At 52.4% G+C, this 27274-nt stretch overlaps 2 protein-coding genes across 2 annotated transcripts; one reads left to right on the top strand and one right to left on the bottom strand.

Annotated features, from left to right (window-relative positions):
• Positions 1–12270: 12270 nt before the first annotated feature.
• Positions 12271–12890, bottom strand: LOC135999349 (olfactory receptor 14C36-like). The gene is made up of 2 exons (XM_065652907.1): positions 12393–12890; positions 12271–12276 (listed from the first exon to the last, which is right to left on the bottom strand). The coding sequence occupies exons 1-2, from the start codon at positions 12888–12890 to the stop codon at positions 12271–12273; spliced, it is 504 nt and encodes a 167-aa protein (XP_065508979.1).
• Positions 12891–24614: 11724 nt separating this feature from the next.
• Positions 24615–25532, top strand: LOC135999552 (olfactory receptor 14C36-like). Its single transcript, XM_065653122.1, has one exon. It carries the CDS (start codon positions 24615–24617, stop codon positions 25530–25532), a length of 918 nt encoding a protein of 305 aa, XP_065509194.1.
• Positions 25533–27274: the final 1742 nt, after the last annotated feature.

Genomic DNA, 27274 nt, shown 5'->3' with positions numbered 1-27274 from the left:
CTGGGTAGAACCTACCTGCAGTTTCACACACCCCTGTGGTCCCTCCAGTGTGGACCCGGGGTTTGGGTCAGCCCAGACTCAGAGATATTACCCACTTGGACATTCCAACCCTGGGGTTCTCCAGATCCTGGTGTCCTCCTCCTCCTTGCTCGCCTCACTTAGAATTGACCAAGAAGGTGTGTACATGCCATCACACCCAAACGCACACACAATAGTGAGCTCACTCACACAGCAAAGAGCCAGGAGCAGAGTTTAACTAGTTTTGTAGTTTAACCCTGACAAGCATCTCAGCACCACATAGTCTGTCACTCACTGCCCCACAGCAGGATGAGGCGGAGGATTGGAAACACAAAAGAAAACCTGTGGGTTGAGATAAAGACAGTTTTACAGGCAAAGCAAAATCTATGCATGTAATCAAAGAAAACTAAGGAATTCATTCACTGCATCAGTGGCAGGAGGGTTTTCAGCCATCTTTAGAAAAGCCAGGCTCCATCACATGTAACCGTTACTTGGGAAGACAAATGCCATCACCCCGAATGTCCTCCCCTCCCTTCTTCTCCCAGATTTTATTGTTGACCATGCTATCCTATGTTGTGGAACATCCCTTTGGTCAGTTTGATTCAGCTGTCACAGCCATGTCCTCTCCCAATTTCTTGTGCACCCACAGCCCCCATGCTGGTGGGGTTGGTGTGAGAAGCAGAAAAACCCTTGATACTGTGCAAGCACTGCTCAGCAATGACTGAAACATTGGGGTGGGACCAACACTGTTTCCATCACAAATGTAAAATGAACTCATACAAGTTGCTATGAAGATAAGTAACTCTACCCCAACTGAAACCAGTCTATTAAGCAGGACAGACCATGGTGTTCAGGCAGGAGGTTTGGCCAGACCAGCACTGACCAGCCACCTCCACACGGGCAGCTGGTCCCTTGAATCCCCCTCCTCCCCACTCTTCTACAGGCTGCTTCTTCCACGATCCAAATTTCTCTGCCCCGATCTCCTCACAATTCATAACCATCATCAGTTACTTTTTCCCCAGTGGGCTCAGGTTTTCTCCATTTGCACTCAAATTTGATAGTTTGCATTCCATTGCCTTGGTCCTCTGGGACTTCAGTGGCATCACTGGTGGCTCCTCCAGGCACTGATGGCCTTGCAAGACTTGACTGCCCAGACAGTCCCCAGTGCTCCCCTCTGGGCAGTCTGGCCAACCTGGTCACATCTGCAGCCACCTGTGAGGCCCAGCTGGCACACACGGAGCTGCCCATACTGCTGGTCCCTTCTCACATCCCTCAGCTTCTCATGCATGTGCCACAGTTTCCCGTGGCACGTACAGGTGGTTTCAGCCCAGGGCAGGGCCTCCCCAGGGGCTCACTCATCTTTCTGCAGCCTTCCCGTCTGGTGTCCTTGATGACCTCATGATACCTGCCTACCTCTGGCCAATCACATTGCTGTCATGAGGTGACCTCACAAGTAACAATCTGGCCATGTTGGCTTTGTCCACATCTACCCCAGGTAACTGCAATAGAAGTGGCATCACAACCCACCTCCAGCCGTGTCATGTTCCCTTTCTCCTGCATCTCCCGTCTCCCAGGCTCTCAGCACTGCTGGGGGTGTTTCCCAGCATCCAGGTGACATCACCAGGCCTGTCTCACCACATGCCCAGTTGGGTTGTTTCCAAAGATGTGACCTCAAAATCCACCTCCCTCCCATGATGCACCTTGCATCATCCTCTTCTGGCACCAGGGGTCACCTCCCAGCCAACCTCCCACACACTGCCCCTTTACCTGCCTCTCCTCTTTCCTACCCAGCACTGTCGGTTCTGCTGGGCAGGCAGCAGCGTGCTCCCCATGGGGACTGCAGAGCCCTGGTGGGACAGCTCGGTGGTGGGAGGGCAGCCATGGGTGGGCAGGGCTCCTCAGGAAGGCAGGCGGGTGGATGAGGAGGTGGAGATGAGCTCTGTGCAGAGGGGAGCCTGGCGTGCACAGCCCTTGCCTTGGAGGAAGCTTCATGGTCACAGGTCCTGGATTACATGGCAAGCTGGACCATCTCTCGGTCTGCTGGGAGGGCAGCAGAGCTGGGCACAAGCAACCCAGGAGGTTCCTGCAGGATGTGGAAGACAGCATTTTGAGACAAACACTGGACGAGCTGGCTAGGGCTGGTCTCTTACTGGCAGACAAGGTGGTTCAGGCTGGGGATCTAAGGATGAGGGCGGCCATGGTTGCAGTGACCGTGAGATGGTGGAGAAGCAGGGCAACTGCAGAACAACAGTGCAGTCCTGCAGGAGAGCTGATTTCAGTTAGCTGAGGATCTCCTTGGGCTGTCCTGGAGAACAGAGGGACTGCTCTCTTGGATCTTCAGGGACAGCTTCATCAAAGCCCAGGAAGAAGCCAATCTGATGGTCAGGGAGTCGAGCAGGGCCTGGCAAGAGGTCAGCATGGGTGCACAGCAACCCCCTGGCTCAGGAGATCAAACAGCAGAAGGACGTGCAGGGAGGCTGGAGGGGAACAGGCTGCCCAGGAGACAGACAGACAGACAGCTGGCCTGGGGGTGCAGGGATGGAGCCAGCAAAGCCAGCGCTGAGCAGTGGCTGAAGTGGCCATGCAAGGGGAGCACACCCAGGAGGGCTTCTCCAAAGATATTGTCAGCACAAGGAAGGCAGCTGAGGGAACCCTGGTCCCAGTGGCCAGTGGGGCAGGGGACGGAGTGACAAAGACAGTATCGAAACAGCAATTTCTCAGAAGAAAGATTCTTCCTTTGACAGTGCTGGTAGGAAATGTGTTTTGCTGAGTAACTGGACGCACCTATGCATTTTACTATTCATTTACCTCTACATAAATATTTCTTTTTCCTTATACTCACATAGAAAGACAGATAACACAGGCCTGTTGAGATCACTGTCAACATGAACATCTACAAAGAGAACATTTCAATTAACCTTTATATTCTTCTTTCCTCCATCAGGCAAGAGTGGCCAACAGCTTTGAGCATGACTCACGCTGTACCAAGAGCAAAAAGTGGCATTGACAGTCCAGGGCAGTGGATTTTTTGGTGCCTTCGACTCTGTGCAAGACACATGGATTATCTTTCTTAATGCTGTAGGCTTTGGTGGGACAGAAATCTAGAGAACATTTTCTAAAATTGGAGGGAAAAAGAAACCAAGTGAAAGATGTAGAGTGAAGGAAATGCTTTCTTGCAACTTTAAGCATCAAACTTTGTTGGTGGTGTAATTCTCCTTTCTTTGTTTTGAATACTTTAAATACCAGTGTTTTCCCATGAGATCAAAAGGAGACTTTTCAGGATGTGCATTAAGAGCAAGAGGACAACTACTGATCTTCCACAAGATTTGCTTTCTCAGCACTCTCTCTGTTAGGCTGTGCATCTGACCTCTCTCATCCTTCAGGTATTTCCTCCTGCCCTAACTAAACTGACCATGTCTGAAGTACAATTTCAAGCAGCCAATCTGCACACAAGCACTTGCTCTCTGGATTTCCCTTGCCCTTACTGTTTGATCACTCAGACACTTGTCAACAATCCAGTTGCTGCTTTCAGCTTCAAGGAGTTAAAAGCTTCATTGTCTTTCAGTAGTCTGTCTAATTCTGTCTTTAGCCAACTCTTTTATTGTGTTTATTTTACAATTCTCTTTCTCTCTAAAACATTTCTTGCAAGGTTATGCCTTGGAGAAGGCGAACCTCATTGGTGGCAGTTTTTCCTTGGCATACAGTTGAGGAGTGTGGGTTTTTTTAACCATGATTCTTATCAGTTTATTTTGTTTGTTCAAAAGTAAAGAAAAGTCCCTCTTTGCCTGTGTGCAGCCAGGTCTCCAAGGAGAGCAGGTGGGAGCTGGTGCAAAGGAGCTGGAACATCCAGCTGCAGGCTGCAGTGGAGAAGTCTGGTGTAAGGAAAAGGGATGCAAGTGCCAGGTGGCCAATGAGAGAAATGATGGGGCTGGGGAGGTGAGGAGCAAGGTTGTCCACACGGTGTCAGAGCTCAAGGGACAGCTTCTCCAGCCAGTCCAGACCTCCTTAGGAGAGACCCTGGATCAATATCAGATAATGCTGCAATCACCTCTTCTGCACACGGAAAAAAAATAAACTATATCCTTCACCAAAAAAAAAAAAAAAAGTCATTTTTATTAGAAGGTTTTTGAAATCACTCTCCATAACTACAGTAGGAAATGTCTCTTATTAACTGTACAAGACTAGAAGGAAATTACAAGAAGAGACATGGTTTCTTAGAGCTTTCTTCAGTGTGATGAGCCCCATGGTGCATTTGGTGCTAAATCCTTGAACCTCAGGTGCTGAGAGGAGATTGCACAAACCTTTCCAAAAGTCAATGTCAGAAGAAAAAAGTACTAAGTCCCTTGAAGTATTAATGAGTTCCACTGAGGGCAAGTACCAGCAAAGCCTCCCCAGGGGCTCGTTAGAGCAGAGAACTGGAGGCCATGCTGGCAGATAAACAAAGGGTCATGTGCAGGCAGCTGAGAGGCTGAGAAAACCCTGGTTTTGTTGGACGAAGCAGAGAGGCCAAGGCCTGACCCCCAGCCCCTGGGAAGGCAGATCCTGTCCCTCACCCGTTGCTCAGGGCTCCTCCTGGGGCAGGGGGATGTGGGCTGTGTGATGCTGAGTGAAGGACAATGGTGTGACAGTTCCCAGCCTTACTGGGGTGTGCAAGGAGGCCATGGGGTGCCCCAGTGCCTGAGGACAACATGGCTCCTCATAGGCCTTGGTGGCAGAGACGATTGCCATAGACAAGGGGACAAAGACTTGGGTTCTCTTGGCGACATCCAGCCTTGCCAGTGCCCTTTGCCATCTCCACCACGGGTTGTCCTCCACTGTCCCACAGCTGCTTCTGTTTCCCTGCAGGCTGCAGACACCCATCTCGCTTCCTCCCCTTGCTCTCACCCTGGTGTTTCCATACATTGGCTGATGTGGCTCCACTGTCTTGCTCTGTTCCTTGAAACACAAGGAGGTGGACTGATCCCATGCTCCTGGATGATTTCTTGTACCACAGCACTACCCTTTGAGTGACATTTCTTCCTCCTCATGTCCATTCCAAGATGCGCTGTGTGGCAGTGCTTCTCTCTGCTGTAGAAAGGAGGATCCTGAAAACTACTGACCTGTCAGCCTCTGACCTGTGCCTGGGAAGACCATGGAACAGATCCTCCTAGAAGCTGTGCTAAGGAACAAGGAGGACAGGGAGGTGATTTGAGACAGCCAGCACGGCTTCACCAAGGGCAAGTCCTGCCTGACTAACCCAGTGGCCTTCTGCGATGGAGTAACTACGTCAGTGGACAAAGGAAGGGCAATGGATGTCATATCTATCTGGACTTCTGTAAAGCCTTTGACGTGGTCGCTCACAACATCCTTCTCTCTGCATTGGAAAGGTATATATTGGATGGCTGGACTGTTTGGTGGGTAAGGAACTGTTTCAATGGCTGCACCCAGATAGCGGTGGTCAATGGCACAATGTCTGGATGGCCACTGGTGACAAGTGGTGTCCCTCAGGGGTCCATACTGGGATCAGTACGGTTTAACATCTTCATCAATGGCATAGTGGGATCAAGTGCACCCTCAGCAAGTTTGCAGATGTCACCAAACTGAGTGGTGTTGCTGACACGCCTGAGGGACAGAAGGCCATCCAGAGGGACCTGGATAAGCTCAAGAAGTGGATTCATGTGAATCTCCAGAGGTTCAACGGGGCCAAACGCAAGGTCCTGCACCTGGGTTGGGGCAACCCCCACTGTCAGTATGGGCTGGGGCGTGAGGGGATTGAGAGCAGCCCTGACGAGGAGGACTTGGGGGGACTGCTGGTTGAAGACTGGACAGAAGTTGGCAATGTGCGCTTGCAGCCCAGAAAACCAATCTTATTTTGGGCTGCATCCAGAGGAGCATAATCAGCAGGTCAAGGGAGGAGATTCTGCCCCTCTGCCTCGCTCTGCTGAGACCCCAGCTGGAGTTCTGCATCCAGCTCTGGAGCCCTCAGTACAGGACAGACATGGAGAGGGTCCAGAGCGGGGCCACCAAGATGATCAGAAGGCTGGGACAGCTCTGCTGGGAGGACAGGCTGGGAGAGTTGGGGTTGTTAAGCCTGGAGAAGACAAGGCTCCAGGGAGACCTTATTGCAACCTTTCTGTACTTAAAAGAGACTGATAAGAATGACGGGGCCAGACTTTTTAACAGGGCCTGTTGTGACAGGACAAGGGGTGATGGTTGTGAGCTAGAAGAGGGGAAATTCAGGCCAGACACGTGGAAGACACTTTTTACAATGCGGGTGATGAAACATGACCACTGGTTGCCGAGAGAGGTGATGGGTGCCCCATCCCTCGAGACATCCCAGGCCAGGCTAGATGGGACTCTGAGCAACCTGATCTGGTTGAAGATGTCCCTGCTCATGGCAGGGGGGTTGGACTACATGGCCTTTGAAGCTCCCTTCCAACACTCTTTATGATTCTATGATTCCTGCCACAAAGGAAATTTCCACAGTCTGGGAGATAACCCTTCAAGCATAGAATCATAGAATCGTGGAATCATTTGAGATGGAGCAGACCATTAAGACCATTGAGTCCAACTCCAGCACTAAACCATGACCCTAAGAACCTCGTCTATACATAAACACCTCCAGGAATGGTGACTCAACCACTTTCCTGGGCAGCCTGCTCACTGCTTCACAAACTTTTCCATGAGGAATGTTTCCTAACTTCAATTCTGAACCTTCTCTGGTACAAGCTGAGGCCATTTCCTCTCATCCTATCACTTGCTATTCAGGAGATGACCAACACCCTCCATGCTACAACCTCTTCTTAGACAGTTGTAGAGAGTGAAATGGTCTCCCCTCAGTCTCATTTTTCTCCAGGCTAAACAGCCATGGGTCCCTAAGCTGCTCCTCAGAAGACTTTTGCTTCAGACTCTCAACAGCCTCGTCGCCCTCCTCTGCACTCACTCCAGCACCTCAAGGTCTTTCCTATAGTGAGAAGCCCAAAACTGAACAGAGGATTCAAGTTGTGGCCTCAACAGCACCAAGTACAAGGGGATGATCACTGCTCTGATTCTGCCCACTACACTATTCTTGATGCAAACCAGGAGGCCATTGGCCTTTCTGGCCACCTGGGAACACACTGGCTCACGTTCAGTTGCTGTCGATCAACACCCCCAGGTCTTTTTCCACCAGGCAGCTTTCCAGCCACTCTTCCTCAAGCCTGTATTGTTGCAGGGGATTGTTATAAACCAAGTGCAGGACCCAGCACTTGGCCTTGTTGAATCTCAGACAATTGGCCTCAGTCAGCCAACGTCCCTCTGTGTGGCCTTCCCACCCTCCAGCAGATCAACACTCCCACCCAGTTTGGTGTCATCTGCAGACTTACTGAGGGTGCACTTGATCCCTTCATACCGATCATTGGTAAAGAGATTAAACAGAACTGGCCCCAATACTGAGCCCTGGGGACAACACTCGTGACCGGACAACAACTGGATTTGGCTCCGTTCACCACAACTCTTTGGGCCCGGCCCTCCAGCCAGTTCTTTATCCATCGCAGATACACCATCCAGGCCATGAGCTGCAGCTGCTCCAGGAGATGCTGTGGGATACGGTGTCAAAGGCTTTACTGAAGTCTAAGTGCACAACATCCACAGCCTGTGTGGCGGATTCACTCCCCCACGACAGACTTTCCCTCATCTGCTAAGCCGGTCACCTTGTCACAGGAGGAGATCAGGTTGGTCAGGCAGGACCTGCCTTTCATAAAGCCATGCTGATTGGGCCCGATTGCTCGTCTCGTATGTGTGACCTCCCAGTCCTTTCCCAGCCCTGTTCCTGCTGTTGGCCTGTCCCCTGCAGGGGCACAAGTGACTCACAGTCCCCTCCACAGCCATTGGCTTCCTGCTGGACTGTGAGTTCCTGAGACACAGCTGAGCACATGACATCGTACCCAGCCATCGCCCTCCTTGTGCTCCAGTGTGTGAGCAGGTAAAACTAAGCTGGTTTCATCAAATGTATCTAATAGATTTCCTATCAAGGGTTTGAGTGGAGAAACGTTCCTCAGAGGAGCTGCTGTATTTACACTGGGGCATTTTATGTCTCTGCTTCTGCCTCTTTTTCTTTCTTCTTCCTCTGTCTATTCTGACATGAAAGAGCTCTCCAAGGAAAAGATTCATGGAATCCTACAATAACGCAGGTTGGAAGAGACCCCTGAACACCATCTCTGTCCCACTGACCTTTATGGCACCCCACGGAAGAGCTGATAGCATTTGTGCTCCCTTGGGTTCATCTTATCACATGCACACAATGGACATGCACATGATGTGTATGTTTGCAACTCATCTGTACAATGAAAACACAGACTTTTGACCTAGTATTTCATAGAATGATAGAATGTCCTGAGTTGGAAGGGACCCACAAGGATCACAGAATCACAGAATCGCAGAATGTTGGGGATTTAAAGGGACCTCAAAAGATCATCTAGTCCAATCCCCGTGCTGGAGCAGGAACACCCACGTGAGGTTACAGAGGAACCAGGCGGGTTTTGAATGTCTGCAGAGAAGGAGACTCCACAACCTCCCTGGGCAGCCTGTTCCAGGCCCTGTCACCCTCATTCTGAAAAAGTTTCTTCTCATATTGAAGTGGAACCTCTTGTGTTCCAGGATCATTGAGTCCAACTCCTGTCCTTCCACAGGACAACCTCACAGTTCACACCGTGTGTCTGAGGATGTTGCCCCGTTTCTTCTTGATCACTGTCAGACTTGGGGCCGTGACACCTCCCTGGGCAGCCTGTTCAGTGTCCAGCACCTCTGGGTGAAGAACCTTTTCCTCATGTCCAACTCACCCTCCCCCGGCACATCCTCCTGCCATTCCCTTGGGTTCTGTCACTGGTCACCAGAGAGAAGAGCTCAGTACCTACCCTTCCTTCTCCCCTTGTGAGGAAGCTGTAGCCACCATGAGGTCTCCTTTTAGTGTTTTCCTCAGCTCTGATGCTCAGAAACCCCTTGGTTTGCTTTCTGCAGCAGAAAGGAGAAGCCACGACCTCCAGGCAATGGGAAGGGGGATCCTGCCCCTCACACATGGCTCAGGGCTCTTCCTGGGACCGTGGGATGTGGGTGTGCAAGGCCGAGGGAAGGACAACACTGGTACAGCAACTTCCAGCTTCCCCATGGGGCTGCAAGGAGGCAACAAGGCCCCAATGCCATGAGGACAACATGTCTTCTCCCAGGCCTCAGTGGCAGAGACAACTGTGATGGCCAAGGGGACAGAGACCTGGGTCCTGTTGGTCCCTTCCAGCCTCACCAGCGCCCTTTGCCATCTCCATCACAGGCTGTTCTACACGGTCCTACACCTGCCCCTCTTTCCCTGCAGACTGCACACACCCATCTGCTTCCCCACCTGCTCTCACCCCAGCATTTCTGTCCCTTCACTGATGTGTCTGCACCCTCCCTGCCTGTTCTTTGGAACACAAACCATGGGCTGATCCAGCCCCCTCTGGGTGACCTCTTGCACCACAGCACTGCCCTTCCAGTCACATTTCTTCCTCCTGATATCCAGTCTCCATCTTCCAAGTTGCACTTTCTGACATATTTTTTCTCTCTTCTGCTTCTTCCCACTATCAAGGAAAGCTCAACCATCTCAGAAACTGCCCTTCGTGCAGGGAACCCAACCCGTTAGGCTTCTTGTGGTGTTTCACCTCACCAGAAAGAAGTAACCTCACCATGATCTTCTAAATCCCAGGACTGCTGCTGGCCTTTCAGCTTCTCTGATAGACACGACCATGTTCCTGCTGCTGTGCCATCATGTACTCAGGTGGGATGGACATGACAGCCCGTCTCCAAGGCCTGTTCCTGGGTAGTGCCTGTGGGTACTTTGGCAGGGGTTCTTTCCCAGCCACGTCCCTGCTGCTGGGCTGTCACCTCCAGAGACAGAACTGACCCCACAGTCCCCTTCACAGCCACACGCTGCTTACTGGATTATGAGTTACCGAGACACAACTGACCTCATAATACCACACCCATCCATCCCCCTCTGTAGCACGCAGGACCCAACCAAGACTGAAGTGTGTTCTACATGGTCCTACACCTGCCCTTCTTTCCCACAGGCCCTAGACACCCATCTTGCTTCCTCACATTTTTTCAAATTTGTCAAATATATTTCCTACTAACAATGTGAGTGAAAAGCACTCCTCACTGGAACTGCTATACTTATGTTAACACTTCTATATCTCCACTTCTGCCTTTTTGTTTTTACTATTCTTCCACGTATTTTCTTCCAGAAACCTCTCCAAGGCAAAAAGTATTTCAAATCACAGAATAACTCAGATTTGAAGAGAGCCCTTGTCTCACTCATCTTGTCTCACTCTCCTGCTCAGGGCAGGGTGAACCAGGGGAGGTTGCTCGAGGCCTCCTCCCAAGTTTGCACCATCCACAAAGGAGCTGAAAGTGCACTCTGTTACATCATGGAAGGGGAGAATAAAGACGTTCAACAGTGTTGGCCCAAGTGCTGGTCACTGAGAGATGACACTGGTAACTGTCTGCTCGGAGGACTTTGTACCACTGGTGATATTTGGGCTTGATGGTTCAGTCGACTTCCCACCCAGCATCCACTTCTTGAGCCCCATCAGCACCACTCTGCCCAGAAGCACACCATGTCTGAGGCCTTGCGAACGCACTGTACACAACATGCCTTTCTTGCCCCTCTCCATTGGGGTTCAGCAATCCCTTCCTTGTCCTTCACGTTCCTGGAAATGGCTGCAGGAGGACATGTCCCATCCCCTTCCCAGGGAGGGAGGTAGGGTGGCCAGCCTGTTATTCTCTCAGTTCCTGTTTGTGCTCCTCTTGAAGATGGGTTTGAGGTCTGCATTCTCTAAGTACCCCAGATCCATTCTGGTGTCTATGGCATTTTTGAGAGCACAATATGGAATCACGGACAAGGGTGACATAGCAGACAGGAGCACTTGCAATGAGCCTGTTCAAGGCAGCTGAGATCAATCTCCCTGGGCCACTGGGGTTTGTTCCTGGAGTCACACACAGAAATGTCAGGGTTCCATCAAGCATCCATATATGAGCTGGCCTCATCGGCTTCTCATGGACCCAGGGATGCTCAGAGCCTGTTCCTTTTCAACACAGAGGCAGGATTCACAGTGTCTCTATGGGCTCCTGCTGCCACTCCCAAAGGACAGGAGGCACCTCAGCCCTGTGGTGTGTCACCCTGCTCTGCACTCATCTGAGATGTCCCACGTCATGAGGAATGGACACAGGGACCTCAGTTCAAGGAAGAAGATCCCAGTGGGTTGTTTCCCATGGGCTGTTACTCCCAATTTGAGTGACATCGATGTTTGTCCCACAGGCCTTCCTGGCACTCCCAGGAATAGCTGATGGCATTTCTGCTCACTCGTGTTCATCTCACGTCATGTACATTATGTGCATGCTCATATCTCATCTGAACAATGCAAACATGGACTTCTGACCTACTCATTCAGGAAAAAATTCTCAATCTGGTGTGACAGCCCAGTGCTGGAAAGGGAGGTTGTGAGGGGCCAGTCCATGACGATGCCCTGGGGCAGCTTCCATGGGGTGTCCTGTGCACAGGGGCACAGCCCAGCCCCTGCTCTGCTGGTCCTGCAGGTCTCTGGCAGGAGGCCTGGCTGTGAGAGGACACTGCTGTGTGCCCAGCCCTGCACACACACACTGTGCAGCTGTACCCTGCTGTTTGCATCTGTGGCCACCTTCTTGTGCATGTTCTTGACAGAAACTTGAAGAAGACCTAAGCCTTCCGGCACTGCCCTGAGGAGATCACTCTTCTTTATAGAAGTCCTGTTACGGAGGCCAGCTCTGTCACAGCAGTGCCCATGGCCTGTCCCTGCCTGCGCTCACAGGACTGACACACAGCAGGACGGTGACCAGGCTGCCAGAGCACTCAGGCCTTGCACCAACACAAGGGATGAGAAGGAGAGTGTGGGAGTGGAACGAGAACAGCTCTGGAAGGCCAAGCGCTGGTGCTCCCTGGCAGTGCTGCCAGGCTGGACTCTTTTCCCCTCCTCCCATGCACACAGGAACTGTCCCTGCAGCTCCAAACAGGCCTTGCAGGAAGGATATAGTGAAAAACAAGTCACTACAGACACATTTATTTTGTTTAAATACACACAGATCATGGCCCCTCATTTACACAGCCAGGGGTTATAAAAGAAAAGCAGACAGTGAATTAGAAAGGGGATGAAAATGTTATCACAATTTAAAAAAAGGCTAATAACAACAGAAAATACAGATGAGAGACTGGACCTGTAACCAGTTACATTAAAACTGCAAAGTAGAAGCAGAAGAGCAGTTTATTGCTTCAGAAAACACTAAGATATGAGTTTCCACAGGGCATCCTTGAGCTCCTGGTTCCTCATGCTGTAGATGAGGGGGTTCACTGCTGGAGGCACCACCGAGTACAGAGCAGACACCACCAGGTCCAGGGATGGGGAGGAGATGGAGGGGGGCTTCAGGTAGGCAAACATGCCAGTGCTGACAAACAGGGAGACCACGGCCAGGTGAGGGAGGCACGTGGAAAAGGCTTTGTGCCGTCCCTGCTCAGAGGGGATCCTCAGCACGGCCCTCAAGATCTGCACATAGGACACGACGATAAACACAAAACACCCAAATCCTAAAAAGACACTAACCACAAGGAGCCCAGCTTCCCTGGAGTAGGACTGTGAGCAGGAGAGCTTGAGGATCTGGGGGATTTCACAGAAGAACTGGTCCAGGGCATTGCCCTTGCACAGTGGCAGTGAAAATGTATTGGCCGTGTGCAGCAGAGCATTGAGAAACCCAGTGGCCCAGGCAGCTGCTGCCATGTGGACACAAGCTCTGCTGCCCAGGAGGGTCCCGTAGTGCAGGGGTTTGCAGATGGCAACGTAGCGGTCGTAGGACATGATGGTGAGAAGAGAATACTCTGCTACTATCAAGAAACCTAAGAAGACAACCTGGGCAGCACATCCTGCAAAGGAAATGGCCCTGGTATCCCACAGAGAGTTGGCCATGGATTTGGGCACAGTGATGGAGATGGAGCCCATGTCGAGGAGGGCGAGGTTGAGCAGGAAGAAGTACATGGGGGTGTGGAGGTGCTGGTCACAGGCTATGGTGGTGATGATGAGGCCGTTGCCCAGGAGGGCAGCCAGGTAGATGCCCAGGAAGAGCCAGAAGTGCAAGAGCTGCAGCTCCCGTGTGTCTGTGAATGCCAGGAGGAGGAACTGGGTGATGGAGCTGCTGTTGGACATTTGCTGTATCTAGGCATGGGCACTGTCATAGGAGGAAAAGATAGTGACAATTTAGGGGAGACTTCTCTGGGGAAAACCAAAGCCATTTCCCACAGACTCTTCCACAAAAAGACCCTTTTCTTTTTCCAGGAGAACATCCTGGCTGGAGCCCTCGTCGGTGCTTGATGAGTGTGCAATGAAGAGCAGGGTCTCTGCCCAGAGGCTCTTGAGGAGTCAGCCTGAGCCTGTGTGATGGGTGGGGCAGGGTCCAGTCCTGGGGTTCAGCTTTGTCAGATGGAACCACTCCTGCTGCAGAAGGGACTGCCAGCATCTGTACCCCCAGACCTGAGAAACTGAGTTTGAGAGGTTTGGCGTTTCTACAGCTCCTTCTCCCCTCCCACCCTGGGAAGTGTTCTTGGGTGTCAGAAACCCTCAGGATTTCTGCTGCACTCAGGGAGAACAGAGCGAGTCCTGCGAGACCAGAGGATGCCTGTGGGTCAGTGCAGAGTGAGGGCAGCTGCTCTGTCCCTCTGTCTTGCTCCAGCTGCCCTGGGCTGGCACCTTTCTGAGATGGAGGGTGATCACACTGACATGTCACCCTGAAAAGCCACCAGGCACTGCTGAGAGCAGAGGGATCCACCTCAGACCATGACATGTCCCACCCTTTCCTAAGGTCTCAGCCTGTTTAGCTCGGGATACACACACCTCATTCAACCAACCAAACAGCATTTTGTCTGTCACAGCTTCTCCTTGGAGCCTTCAGATACCACACAGATGCTGTAGGACTGGTTTGCATCCTGGAGGGTAGTTCAGAGCATCTGTGTAAACTCCCAGGAGATATCCAAGTGTCCTAATGATGCCATTTGATTCAGGGAGACTCAGCTCATTCCCCAGCCCCACACACTGCATTGCCCACAGCCCCACAGCTCAGAGCAAAGCTGGGACACGTGTTTCCGTGGACACAGCTGCAGGACCCACAAGGACCCACAAGATCAGGCTGTGACTCTGCAGCTGAAACTCCCATCCCCAGAGAGCCTGACAGCAAGAACCAGATCACAACAGCAGTGACCCAGAGCAGTGGAGCAAGAAGGAAACTGCAGTGAGGGTGGGTGTGAGAGAGGCCAGGGCAGAGGCAGCCGGGCACTCAGACAGCGTCACCCTTCCCCAGCTGTGCAGCCACCTCCCACACACCAGCATTGCCGGGCAGCTGCTCTCAGCCCCTGTGCTCTGCAGAGGGAACTGGAGCTCTGGCTGCACAGGAGCTGCTTCATGCCTTGGAGCCTCCGGCCCTGAGGGCAGAGGCTTTGCTGGGTGGGAGAGGAGGCGAGGGGGCTGCTCACAGGAGGGATCTGCACTGCGGGGATCATACGGAGTTTTCTATGTTCTCCCTCCCATAACAATTCTGAGTTTAGTTACCTCTCATTTCTGATCATTTCCCTATTGCCTGGAGATTCTCCTCCTGGGAAGTGTTTCCCTGTCCATGTCTCTTCCCTGTCAATGCTCACAGACCCCATCCCGCCCTCTGTGCCCTCACCCTGGCCCTACAGATCCTGCCTGTTCACAGGGCACTGCCTGGGGGCATCTTCCTGTTTGCAGACTGGGGAAAAGGACAGGTCAGACTAAGGCTGACAGGTATAGCCAATGTGATGCTGGTGCTGTGCACAGGCAGAGCAGCAGCTGAAGGGATGTTATGAGGCTTCTGGCAGATGTGACGATTAATCGGAGTTGCAGTTCAGGAGTCACAGTGACTTGTTTAAGCATGAGAGCTCATTTTCATTTTATACTTTCCTGCACCCCCCAACCCTTGGGATAGGAAACTGAAAAGGCAGGCTCAGGAAAGCTCCCTATCTGTCTGGTAATCCTTGCATTGATCTTCTGCTTGAGGCATCCACTTGGAAAAATCCTGGGGGTGATCTGGAGCTGTGAGGAGCCCTGACCCACACAGCAGCCTCTCCACAGCACAAGCACCTTTCCTGCCCTGATAGGGGTCGCTCCTTCCCCCCACAGCTTCTCCCCACAGCACCGTGGGGATCTCCCCGGGCAGGCTGAGCGCTGACCCTGGCAGGCGGCAGAGTCCCTGCCCCGGCACAGCCCTGGGGTGCAGGGACCCTGCTCTGCAGGACAGCCCTGGGCAACCCTGGGTGCTCACCCACCTTCACAGCTGTTCAACACTGCCTGCCAAGAGCCTCCTCCTCACAGATCCCTCAAGCTGTGCCTGTGCTAACTTGAGGAGATGCCTCCAGGAGCTGCACCTGCATTGCCCTGCACCCTGAGACTTACCATGGCAAGGGCTGCAAAGATTTCTCCTCCAGTGAGCTCTCAGTCATCCTCCCCATCCTGATCACCTTTCATCTATCTCTGTTTTGCTCGTCTCCCTGAGATCCCCAGGCAGAGCCTTCAGCCCTGCTGTGCTTTGCAGAGGAGCTGCTCCTGGGCAGAGCTGTCTCTTTGCAGCGCTGCCGCTTGCCATGAGCTCCCTCTGTCCCAGGAGCCCAGCCCAGCTCAGCAGCACAGGAGCAGCCCATGATGTCCCTTTCTCTGTCCCCTCTGGGCTCCCTCCAGCTGTCCCTGGGGCTCCAGGGTCACATCCTTTCAAACAGCCTGAAGTACTCACTGATGTATTCTCTCTCCTCTGCAGAGACACTTCTTGACAGCATTGTATTCTTCCTATTAGAAAATAAATTGGTATGAGAATCAGCTTTTCTTGTCCCATTATTAGACAGGACACCAGAAAGGTTACAGCAAAGGATCTAATTTCTGCAAACTGGGGGAGGAATATGTTCACCGGAATGAATTTAGGGATTATATACTGGGTTTATACTCCTAGATCTAGAGAGACATTCAGCAATCTTCTGGCCATGTCATGTCTGTGCTCTGAAGCAAAGCCTTTGCACACATGGAGTCTTGGACACTTGGTACCAGGTTTCCATGGGGCGACTCAGAGGTTTCCTGGTGCCACAGCTGGGGTGGTTCAGCCCAGATGTGAGGCAATGGCCTCAGCCAGGGACCTGACTGGCTGAGCTGGAGCTGTCAGTGTTGCAGACAGAGCTGTGACACGGATGGAATAAACTGCCAAGGCAGGGTGGCAGAAGTTAGTTCATCTGGTCTGCAAGGACAGCAGCCTCCAAGCACAGCAACAGGCCAGAGCAAAACTCAGTCTAGACCTGTAAGGCAATTCAAGGGCCCCATAATGAGCTGTTCCTAGTTCAGGAAAGGAGAAACAAAGACACCTTGTGGCCACTCATTGATTTAATAATGGATAGAAGTGATATTCTCTGTGTCTCTTGTACTCCATTTTCACCAGCAAGGTCTCCCAGGCCTCTGTCACTGGAGGCAGAACAACCAGCAGTGGATGGGGATCAAGTCAGGGGTCACTGGAACCAACACAATCCTTTCCAGTCTATGGGACAGGAGGGGCAGCATCCCAGGAGCTGAGACAGCAGGACCATGTCACAGTGAGGACACTCTCCTCTCCACCTTCTTGGAAAGCTCATGGAGACTGGGGGCACTCCTTGACCACTGGCAGCTCTCACACAGTGTGTGCACTTTTCAAAAATGGCCAATGGGTGAGCAGGGGAACTAAGGGCTGTGCCCCAGAACATGTTCACTGGGACCCCATTTTTGAGTGTGTGAAAGAGAAGGTGACGGGGTTTACCCAGGGCAGGTTGTGCCTGTCCATCCTCTTTGCTTTCTGTGAGGAAAGGACAGGGTTGCTGGACGTGGGGAGAGCAGTGGTGGTCTGTTACCTGGAAGTCAGCAAGGCATTCAGCATCATCCCCCACAATATTCTTGTGTCCAAGGAAGGATAATAGGGTCTGCATCGGTGTGCAAGTAGATGGGTAAAAAACAATCTGAATGCTTGGACTTAGAAAGGCTCTAGATAAAGGGAGAAACTTTCCAGTCATGAGGACAGTCAAGCCCTGGAAGCTGTTTCCCGGGAGTGCGCACTTACAGTGTCCCAGAAAGTGTCCAAGATGTGTTTGGATAGAGCCCTGAGTAATCTGGTCTGACCCTGCTTTGAGCAGGAGGTTGGTCAAGACACGTACCAAGGTCCTTTCCAGCCTGAATGATGCTGTCCTTCCTTACCCTTCAGTTTTCAAAATAGACTAAACTCTCAGGTTTTCCCTGACAACGGAAATAATTCACATGAGCTGCAGGGCTGCTTTACAAGTAACCCTAAACAGCCCTGACCACAACTTTTGCATCCCTTTTCATTTGCCCCAACCCAAGTTCTTCTTTTTGGCTGTCCTAACACCCTTCCAGAAAGAACAGGCCACCTCGTTCATCCTTTCAGAGCAGGTTGCTCAACAAGTGTCAGCATCCATGTACAGAGTCTGCACTTCAGCCAGGCAGCAAAGCCATCGTTACAGAAATGGAGACGAGGCTCTTGACCAGCTCCTTGCACCCAGCAATTGGCATTCCTGAGATTCCTGGGAACACCTGAACTTTAAGTGCAGAGCATGTGATTCCTTGTTGGGTATCCTGGCTTGTCTCCTGACCCATGTGGGCCTTCAGGCTGTGAAGAGAATTAAAACCAACTTTTCATTTTACATGGTGTCAAACAGGGCGGATAAAGGGAGCTCAGAACTCCAGTCTCTGCTGCACTGTAAGGCTTGATACCCCATCCATAAGTACATATCTAAGTGGTTCAGACAAAGCGTGGTCTGGCAAAAGTCACCCTTTGTGTCCCCAGGTGCATGGACACTGCTCATGTGCCTCTCCACAGAGTGGCAGAGGCTGGATCACTTTCTCAGGAGAAACTCCTTGCTGGAAAAATACAGCTAATGGGGTGGCTCAACAAGGTTTTGTTGCATTTCACTGGGCATCGGATTTGATATATTGGGTGCTTTCCTGTTATCACTCCTTCTGCACAGATGATCACAGAAAGACAACCGTTTTGTAAGAGTTGGTTACAAAGGTCCTGTTGTGAACAAGAGAGCTCACCATGAGCTCTAGAGGGAGTGAGGAAGTTTATAACAAGCACCAGGAAGAACCAAGAAGCTCAAGGCCTCTTCTGAAGAGTGAGAGGCCCTGAGCAGCAGTGAGCGGCCATGTGTGGTGTGGGAGGGTCAGGGGATGTGAGGTAGAGAAGGGTGGTGGTTGATGAATTCAGCAAATCCTTACGACCATGTTTAACCCCGCAAGTGGAATGTGGTTGATGTTTGTGGGTGGAGGGGGAATAGGAGGAAGATTTTTAGGGGGTTATGGAAAGAAGGCAGCCTTCTCTTGGGCTAATCATATATGGCAGTGACATTTGCCTGCTGTGGGCATGGCTGTGCCTGGGAGATGGGAACGGCTGCTGCTGGGGGGGCTGTGCTCAGGCATGGCCCATGAGCTGACCTTGCTCTGCTCCTCTCTTGCACTCCCCATGCTTGGATGGTCCTCAGGAATCATCCATGAGCCTGGAGGAAGCACCAGCCTCCTGGAGTGTTGGCCCATTTCTGGAGGACAAGAGTGAAAGGTTTGTGAGACACATGGGAGTGCAGGAAGACACGGGTCTATGCGTAGCAGTAAACGTGTTAAAGAAGAAGACCTGAAGAGCATGGTCTGGTGATGCTAATGTGGAATAGATTGATTTTTCTTTTTTATTTTCGGGCAGCAGAAGAAGGAACGTGTGCTTTCAGTGCTGGGGCATGGATCCAAAGAGTGGATTCAAGCAAGTTTGGGACCGGGACAGCTCAGGTGATTGGTGACCATTGCAGGTCTATGAAAGAAGCTGCATGGGCTTGGGGAGCCTCATAGGCATTGCCAAACCCTCAGAAAACTAGAGCCCTGTGGATAAAGCAACAGCACTTGGCACCAAAGCCACACCCAAACCACAAATACCCTCCCAGTGACCACAGGCAGAGCCTTGAGAAACATTTGACTGAAAGGGTCTCCTTTGCCAGGCCCTGGGGGTCAGGGCTTGGCCATTCTGGTGATAAACAACCATGAAGGGCTGACAGGGCACCAGAGCCACCTCCACATCGCCTTTACCACCTCTGACCATTGTCTCCAGGCTTTTCCTTCAGCAGCCTCCAGGGACAGGGACTGCTTGTGTCAGCGATGGCCCCTCATGGGGTAGCAAACAGCCTCAGAAACTTGGGGTTTGTTTCTGCCTTTCACTTCATTAGAAGTTTGTTAATTCTTTCACTAGCTGCAGTTCAGGATCATGGCAGCAGAGGGCTCGTTAACATCCAAAATGCTCTTACAAGGCTCTCTGCAGCACTTTGCTAAAGGCTTCAGGTCTGGTGTGGATGATCAGAGAGATTTCAGAACTGTAGCCAAACAGTGAGCATTTCCTTAATAAGTAGTCATAAAGCCAAATTTCTTATATTTACGTCCCCCTCCCAATGCCCTCATTGCCAGAACAACTGGTATCAATGTCCACTAAATATTGATCTAGAGAATCTCCTGATAAAGACTGAACGTGTCAGAAAAGTGGGTGCCTAAAGCACCACTTGAGTAAGGAGACAGGATAGGACTCCTCAGGAGGAATCACACAACTCTGGACCCAGAGGTGGGAGTTCCTGGGAATCTCAGGTGCCACAGCACAGCGATACTTGTGTTCAGGGAGCCGGTCAAGTGACCCATCTCCTTTTCTGTAATGGTGTCTGAGTTTGCTCAGGTAACTCCTGACTTGAGCCCCATCCACTCCTGGGTGTTCTCCAGACTCCTGCCTTCAGGAACAAAGTCCCAGGAGACCTTGCTGGTGGAGATGGAGGCAAAGAAGCCATGAAGTACATCGGTCCTGTCTGATTCTACTCTTACGAAGTTCAGCAGCAGGCCCACGTTCGCCCTGTCTATTCTTTTACTGTAAGGAAGCAACGTCAGCTCATCTTGCTGCCCTCAGCCTCCCCTGCAGGTATCAAGTCCAGGGCAGCTTTGGCATCATCCCCACATCCATGGACAAGGATTCTAAATTCCTCCTTTACAGCTTCCCCTGCTTCTGCCTTCTGTGTGCTGCCTTTTTGCCCTGGAGCTCCATCTGTTCAGGCAAGCAGCCTCATGACATAAAGTCTTCTTTTCATGGGTACTTGGAGAGATCATTCTTGTGCTTGGAGCAGGCTGTCCTGTAAGGCTTCTCAGATTTCCTGAGCTCCTTCACCCTTCAGACCTACTTCCATGTCACCACCTTTATTAGCCGCCGTCTCCCAGCATGTCAAAGTCTTCTCCTCTGGAGCCCACCAGCCTGTGCTCTGCTGCTGGCCTTCCTCCCTCCCCTCTGGTGCCTGGAATCCCACTGTTGCCTGGTCACCACAGCCAAGGTGGACACTGATGTGCACATCCCTCACCAGCTCTTCTTTGTCTCCCAGTTCCAGATCCAGGTGAGCATCACCCTTGTTGTCCCACCAGGCAGTCACGTTAAGAAGTTGTCCCAAGATCCTTTGGACTGTTGGCACCTGCCGCTTTGCCTGCCCAGTGAATGTCAGGGCAATGACAGTTCCCCATAGGAACCTGCTGATTGACTGGAGACTTCCTCAGGTTACTAACAGAAGATCTTTTCCATTTCTTCCCCATGATCAAGTAGTTTGTAACACCCAACACTTTATCACCCTGTATTGGGTTTACATGGCAAAGTCTTGGAACTGGAGTGAGTGTGGGTGTGCTACAGTTGTCACCTCTCTGAGAAGACAACAGGAGTTTGATGTCAGACAGAGCCGATATGAGCTGGCTCCAAGATGGACCCACTCCTTGCCAAATCTGAGCCACTCAGGGATGTTGGCAGCACCTCTGTGATATTGTATTTGAGAAAGGGTAAAAAATGCTGCACAACAGCAGGTGGGAGAGAGCAGGGAGGAAATGTGAGAGAAAAATTGCTGCAGACACCAAGGTCATGTTCCATAGGACCCAAAGGTCCCTCAGCTGGCCAAAGCCTGCTCTCCTGAAATCCTGCTCTTTGCCTTGTTAGCATCTTCCAGGAGCCTCAACTCTCCTTTCTCATCCCTGACTGTTACATCCCTGACCAACCCTTTCTGGTTTGTAAGTGTAAAGTCCCACAGGGCACCTCACCTCACTGACTCCTCAGTCACCCGTGTCAGGAAGATGTTGTCCATGAGCTCCAAAACCCTCCTGCATGGCTGGTACATTGCAGCTATTGGGATATCTTAGGTTTGCCATGAGGACACTGCCTGGAAACATGAGGCTTCTTTCCTTTGTCTGAAGGAGGCCTCATCTAATTCCTCTTCCTCATCAGTGAGTCAGTAGCTGATGTCCACCCACCACAACATTGCCCATGTTGTTCTGCCCTCTCACGCTGAGTCCTCAACTTTCAGCTGATATTCTCTGTCCCCAGGCAGAGCTCCACACATTCCTGATGTTCTCCCACATGAAGGGAAACTTCCCCTCTAAGTCCAGACCTCTGGCATTACGAGCACTAGCCCCCCAAGACCGCAAAGTTTCTCCTGCAGGTGGTATTCGTAGTGTCCTGTAACTCCTCATGATGTTATCTTGGGATAGACGCTCTCATCAGGATAAACCGTCTGCATGTAAACACTAACAGCTGGAGCTGCTTCTCCCCCTGGCTGTGGCTGTTGTCTCCAGCTCTGATGCCTGTGAGGAGACACCTTGTCCTTACAGCACAGGGGCCTCATGGCCTCCTTGTCCCCAGCCAGGAACCTGGGAGGTGTGGGACCATAGTCCTGCCCTTGGCCTTGCACAGCCCCACATCACACTGTCCCAGGAAGGGCCCTGGGCAACGTGGGAGGGACAGGATCTGCCTTCCCAGGGCTGGGGGTCAGGGCTTGGCCCTTTGGTTAATGAAACACATCCAGGTTTACTGAGCATCAGAGAGACCTTCACCTTGCTTGTCCTGACCTGTCATCTCTGCCTCCGTTTTTCTTCTCTAACCAGACCCTGGGGTCAGTTCCTCAGTAGTGTTCCTCAGTGGGACCCATTAACATTACAAGAATCTTTGGAGTTTGAGTCTGGCTTTTGACTTCTTGAGAGGTTTCTTCTACTGCGTCTTAGAGACTGAGGTTCATGGCCTCAGCACCAAACCCACGAGAGGGGTCATTAAAGCACCTTGGGCTGCTCCTGTGCTGCTGAGCTGGGCTGGGCTCCTGGGACAGAGGGAGCTCATGGCAAGCGGCAGCGCTGCAGAGAGACAGCTCTGCCCAGGAGCAGCTCCTCTGCAAAGCGCAGCAGGGCTGAGGGCTCTGCCTGGGGATCTCAGGGAGACGAGCAAGGCAGAGGGAGATGAAAGGTGGTCAGGATGGGGAGGATGACTGAGAGCTCACAGAGGAGAAATCTTTGCAGCCCTTGCCATGGTAAGTCTCTGGGTGCAGGGCAATGCAGCTGCAGCTCCTGGAGGCATCTCCTCAAGTTAGCACAGGCACAGCTTGTGGGATCTGTGAGGAGGAGGCTCTTGGCAGGCAATGTTGAACAGCTGTGAAGCTGGGTGAGCACCCAGGGGTGCCCAGGGCTGTCCTGCAGAGCAGGGTCCCTGCACCCCAGGGCTGTGCCGGGGCAGGGACTCTGCCGCCTGCCAGGGTCAGCGCTCAGCCTGCCCGGGGAGATCCCCACGGTGCTGTGGGGAGAAGCTGTGGGGGGAAGGAGCGACCCCTATCAGGGCAGGAAAGGTGCTTGTGCTGTTGAGGGGGTGCTGTGTGGGTCAGGGCTCCTCACAGCTCCAGATCACCCCCAGGATTTTTCCAAGGGGATGCCTCAAGCAGAAGATCAATGCAAGGATTACCAGACAGATAGGGAACTTTCCTGAGCCTGCCTTTTCAGTTTCCTATCCCAAGGGTTGGGGGGTGCAGGAAAGGAAAAAATGAAGATGAGCTCTCATGCTTAAACAAGTCACTGTGACTCCTGAACTGCAACTCCGATTAATCATCACATCTGCCAGAAGCCTCATAACATCCCTTCAGCTGCTGCTCTGCCTCTGCACAGCACCTGCATCACATTGGCTATACCCGTCAGTCTTACTCTGACCTGCCCTTTTCCCCAGTCTGTAAACAGGAAGATGCCCCCAGGCAGTGCCCTGTGAACAGGCAGGATCTGTAGGGCCAGGGTGAGGGCACAGAGGGTGGGATGGTCTGTGAGTGCTGACAGGGAAGAGACATGGACAGGGAAACACCTCCCAGGGGGAAAATCTCCAGGCAGCAGGGAAATGATCAGAAATGACAGGAAAATAAAACTGGCATTGTTATGGGAGGGGGAACAAAGAAAACTCCCTTTGATCCTCTGCAGTGCAGATCCCTCCTGTGAGCAGCCCCCTCGCCTCCTCTCCCACCCAGCAAAGCCTCTGCCCTCAGGGCCGGGGGCTCCAAGGCATGAAGCAGCTCCTGTGCAGCCAGAGCTCCAGTTCCCTCTGCAGAGCACAGAGGCTGAGAGCAGCTGCCCGGCAATGCTGGTGTGTGGGAGGTGGCTGCACAGCTGGGGAAGGGTGACGCTGTCTGAGTGCCCGGCTGCCTCTGCCCTGGCCTCTCTCACACCCACCCTCACCGCAGTTTCCTTCTTGCTCCACTGCTCTGGGTCACTGTTGGTGTGATCTGGTTCTTGCTGTCAGGCTCTCTGGGGATGGGAGTTTCAGCTGCAGAGTCACAGCCTGATCTTGTGGGTCCTTTCCTGCAGCTGTGTCCATGGGAACACGTGTCCCAGCTTTGCTCTGAGCTGTGGGGCTGTGGGCAATGCAGTGTGTGGGGCTGGGGAATGAGCATTATCTGAATTCCCCACAGAGAAGTGCAGAGATGCTATGATGGAGGAAGTGCTGCTGGGTTTGTGAAATGAGCCGTGTGTGTCTTGGGATAGAAGTGGGGAGCTGAGACCTTAGGAAAGGGTGGGACATGTCATGGTCTGAGGTGGATCCCTCTGCTCTCAGCAGTCCTGGTGGCTTTTCAGGGTAACATGGCAGTGTGATCACCATCTCAGAAAGATGCCAGCCCAGGGCAGCTGGAGCAAGACAGAGGGACAGAGCAGCTGCCCTCACTCTGCACTGACCCACAGGCATCCTCTGGTCTCGCAGGACTCGCTCTGTTCTCCCTGAGTGCAGCAGAAATGCTGAGGGATTCTGACACCCGAGAACACTCCCCAGGGTGGGAGGGGAGAAGGACCTTTAGAAATGCCAAACCTCTCAAACTCAGTTTCTCAGGCCTGGGGGTACAGATGCTGACAGTCCCTTCTGCAGCAGGAGCGGTTCCATCTGACAAAGCTGAACCCCAGGACTGGCCCCTGCCCCACCCCATCACACAGGCTCAGGCTGACTCCTCAAGAGCCCCTGGGCAGAGACCCTGCTCTTCATTGCACACTCATCAAGCACCGACGAGTGCTCCAGCCAGGACGTTCTCCTGGAAAAAGAAAAGGGTCTCTTTGTGGGAGGGTCTGTGGGAAATGGCTTTGGTTTTTCCCAGACAAGTCTCATCTGAACCGTCACTGTCTTTTCCTCCTTGCACAGGTCCTCATGCCCACAGGCAGCAAATGTCCAACAGCAGCTCCATCACCCAGTTCCTCCTCCTGGCGTTCACAGACACACGGGAGCTGCAGCTCTTGCACTTCTGGCTCTTCCTGGGCATCTACCTGGCTGCCCTCCTGGGCAACGGCCTCATCATCACCACCATAGCCTGTGACCAGCACCTCCACACCCCCATGTACTTCTTCCTGCTCAACCTCGCCCTCCTTGCCCTGGGATCCATCTCCATCACTGTCCCCAAATCCATGGCCAACTCTCTGTGGGATACCAGGGTCATTTCCTATGCAGGATGTGCTGCCCAGGTCTTCTGTGTATTTTTCTTGTTTGGTGCAGAGTATTTTCTTCTCACGGTCATGTCCTATGACCGCTACGTTGCCATCTGCAAACCCCTGCACTACGGGACCCTCCTGGGCAGCAGAGCTTGTGTCCACATGGCAGCAGCTGCCTGGGCCAGTGGGTTTCTCAATGCTCTGCTGCACACGGCCAATACATTTTCACTGCCACTGTGCAAGGGCAATGCCCTGGACCAGTTCTTCTGTGAAATCCCCCAGATCCTCAAGCTCTCCTGCTCAGATGCCTACCTCAGGGAATCTGGGCTTATTGTTGTTGGTGTCTGTTTGTTCTTTTTGTGTTTCGTGTTCATTGTGGTGTCCTATGTGCAGATCTTGAGGGCCGTGCTGGGGATCCCCTCTGAGCAGGGACGGCACAAAGCCTTTTCCACGTGCCTCCCTCACCTGGCCGTGGTCTCTCTGTTCATCATCACTGCCATGTTTGCCTACCTGAAGCCCCCCTCCATCTCCTCCCCATGGCTGGACCTGGTGGTGTCTGTTCTGTACTCAGTGGTGCCTCCAGCAGTGAACTCCCTCATCTACAGCATGAGGAACCAGGAGCTAAAGGATGCCCTGAGGAAACTCATGGCTGGATAATTTTCAAAGGCTTTAAACTTCCCATCTTCTGCATATCACTCATGACATAACTCATGACAGGTCCAACCTGTCTTTTTTATATTTCGTAGTTGTAGATGATTTTTTGGAGTTAGGGGAAGGCTTGTTTGGTTTTGCTTTTTTAACTATGATAATACTGCCCACAAGGAAATGTTATTATTCATCCCACTTCTAATTATCTGTCCACCTTTATAGTTCGAGTGAAAGACCTTGTAAATGAGAAGTTGTGCTCTCTGTGTATTTAAACAAAATAAATGACCCTGCAGTGAACAGTTTGTCTGAGATCTTTCCTCTGCAACCTTTGTGAAGGTCAACACAAGGTGTCTGTTGGCAAAGATGGAGGAAACAGTCCCAGCAGAGCAGCTCTGCCAGGGAGCACCAGCCTTGTTCTTCCCAGAGTCCTTCTCTTTCCACTTCCCCACTCTCCTTCTCAGCCCTTGTGCTGCTGCAAGGCCTGAGGGCTCCCAGGGCTTGGTCACAGTCGAACTGTGTGTCGGTCCTGTGACCAGGACAGGCAATGGGCACTTGTGTGACAGAGCTGGCCTCGGAACAGCATCTCCAGCAGCAAGGGGATCTCCTTAGCACAGTGCCTGAAGGTTTAGATCTTCTTCCAGAGTTGTTTTAAAGAACATTCCTAAGGAACAGACTCTCAAGGGGCTCATTGTTTGGCTTGTTTCTCTGTGGGCTCAGTGTGATGGGATCAGGGTCCCAGTGTGGCTGTCGAGGGACTTCGGGCTGGTTGTTCAGCAGTTGCTTGCTGGTGGCCAGCACCCACGCACATGGTGAATAAGGCAGGGTCCCTCTGAGCACCCTCCGTGGCCACCCAAGAGTTTGTGTGGGACGCGGGCAGTGGCAGTGACCACCATCAGCTGGGGCTGCCTCCCAGTCTGGCCAGTACGGCCCCGCAGAGTCACCACAGCCCGGGCACCACAGCCCACTTGATCTACAGAGCAAACCCCCAGCTCGGGGGCTGTGGGGAGCGTGGGGACAGGGTGCAGGAATGGCAGCCAGGCCAGTGCAGGTGTGCTCTCCCTAGGGAAAGGCTTTGTGGGGAGATGGGATGTCCCAGGAGAAGCGCAGGACACAGTGTGTGTGCAAGAGAGACATGGAAACAGTCTGTCGTGCTGCCGGGTGCCAGCTTGGGGCTGTTGCCTCTTGCAGCCACCATTTTGATCATTGTCCTCTCACCAGGGCTCAGAGAGCTTGTTCTTCCCGCCATGGAAAGACACCGAATGACTAGGTCAGAAGTCCAGGTGTGCTCTGAGGGGAGATGTGAGCATGCACATCCTGTGCGGGGGCAGATGTACCCTAATAAGCACAAATACCATCAGCTGTTCCTGTGGGTGCCATGGAGGCCTGTAGGACAGTGTATTGAGGTCACTTCATGTTGAGTAACTTCCCCAAGAAACCACCGGCATGCAGCACTGGGATGTGATTCCTGGAACCGAGGCCAGTGTGACCTCCCTGGAGACCTGCTACAGCTCCAGCACCCAGACCCACTTGCTGCCCAGTTTTGTGGCTGACAACGGCACCATCTCTGCTCACAGATGTGTTAGGACTATTTTCTGCAGCTCTTGCATATGCTGAGCATTTGCATTTCAGAACCATTTCTCCCCTTCCTGTTCACATGGGCATCCCATGAATGCATCACTGCTCTCTACCCCAGTGTAGACAGGCACAAGGCTTTCTCCACCAGCTCCTCTCACCAGTGCCACTGTTTTCTA

Source organism: Caloenas nicobarica, chromosome 28, assembly GCF_036013445.1.
Source record: "Caloenas nicobarica isolate bCalNic1 chromosome 28, bCalNic1.hap1, whole genome shotgun sequence".
Taxonomy (NCBI): Eukaryota; Metazoa; Chordata; class Aves; order Columbiformes; family Columbidae; genus Caloenas; species Caloenas nicobarica.
Note: the sequence above shows the minus strand (reverse complement) of the source record. Positions and strands in the feature narration are given on the sequence as shown.

Excerpts from the sequence above, each read along its gene's own strand:
- LOC135999349 (XM_065652907.1), bottom strand. The coding sequence starts at position 12,890 with ATGTCCTACGACCGCTACGTTGCCATCTGCAAACCCCTGCACTACGGG.
- LOC135999552 (XM_065653122.1), top strand. The coding sequence starts at position 24,615 with ATGTCCAACAGCAGCTCCATCACCCAGTTCCTCCTCCTGGCGTTCACA.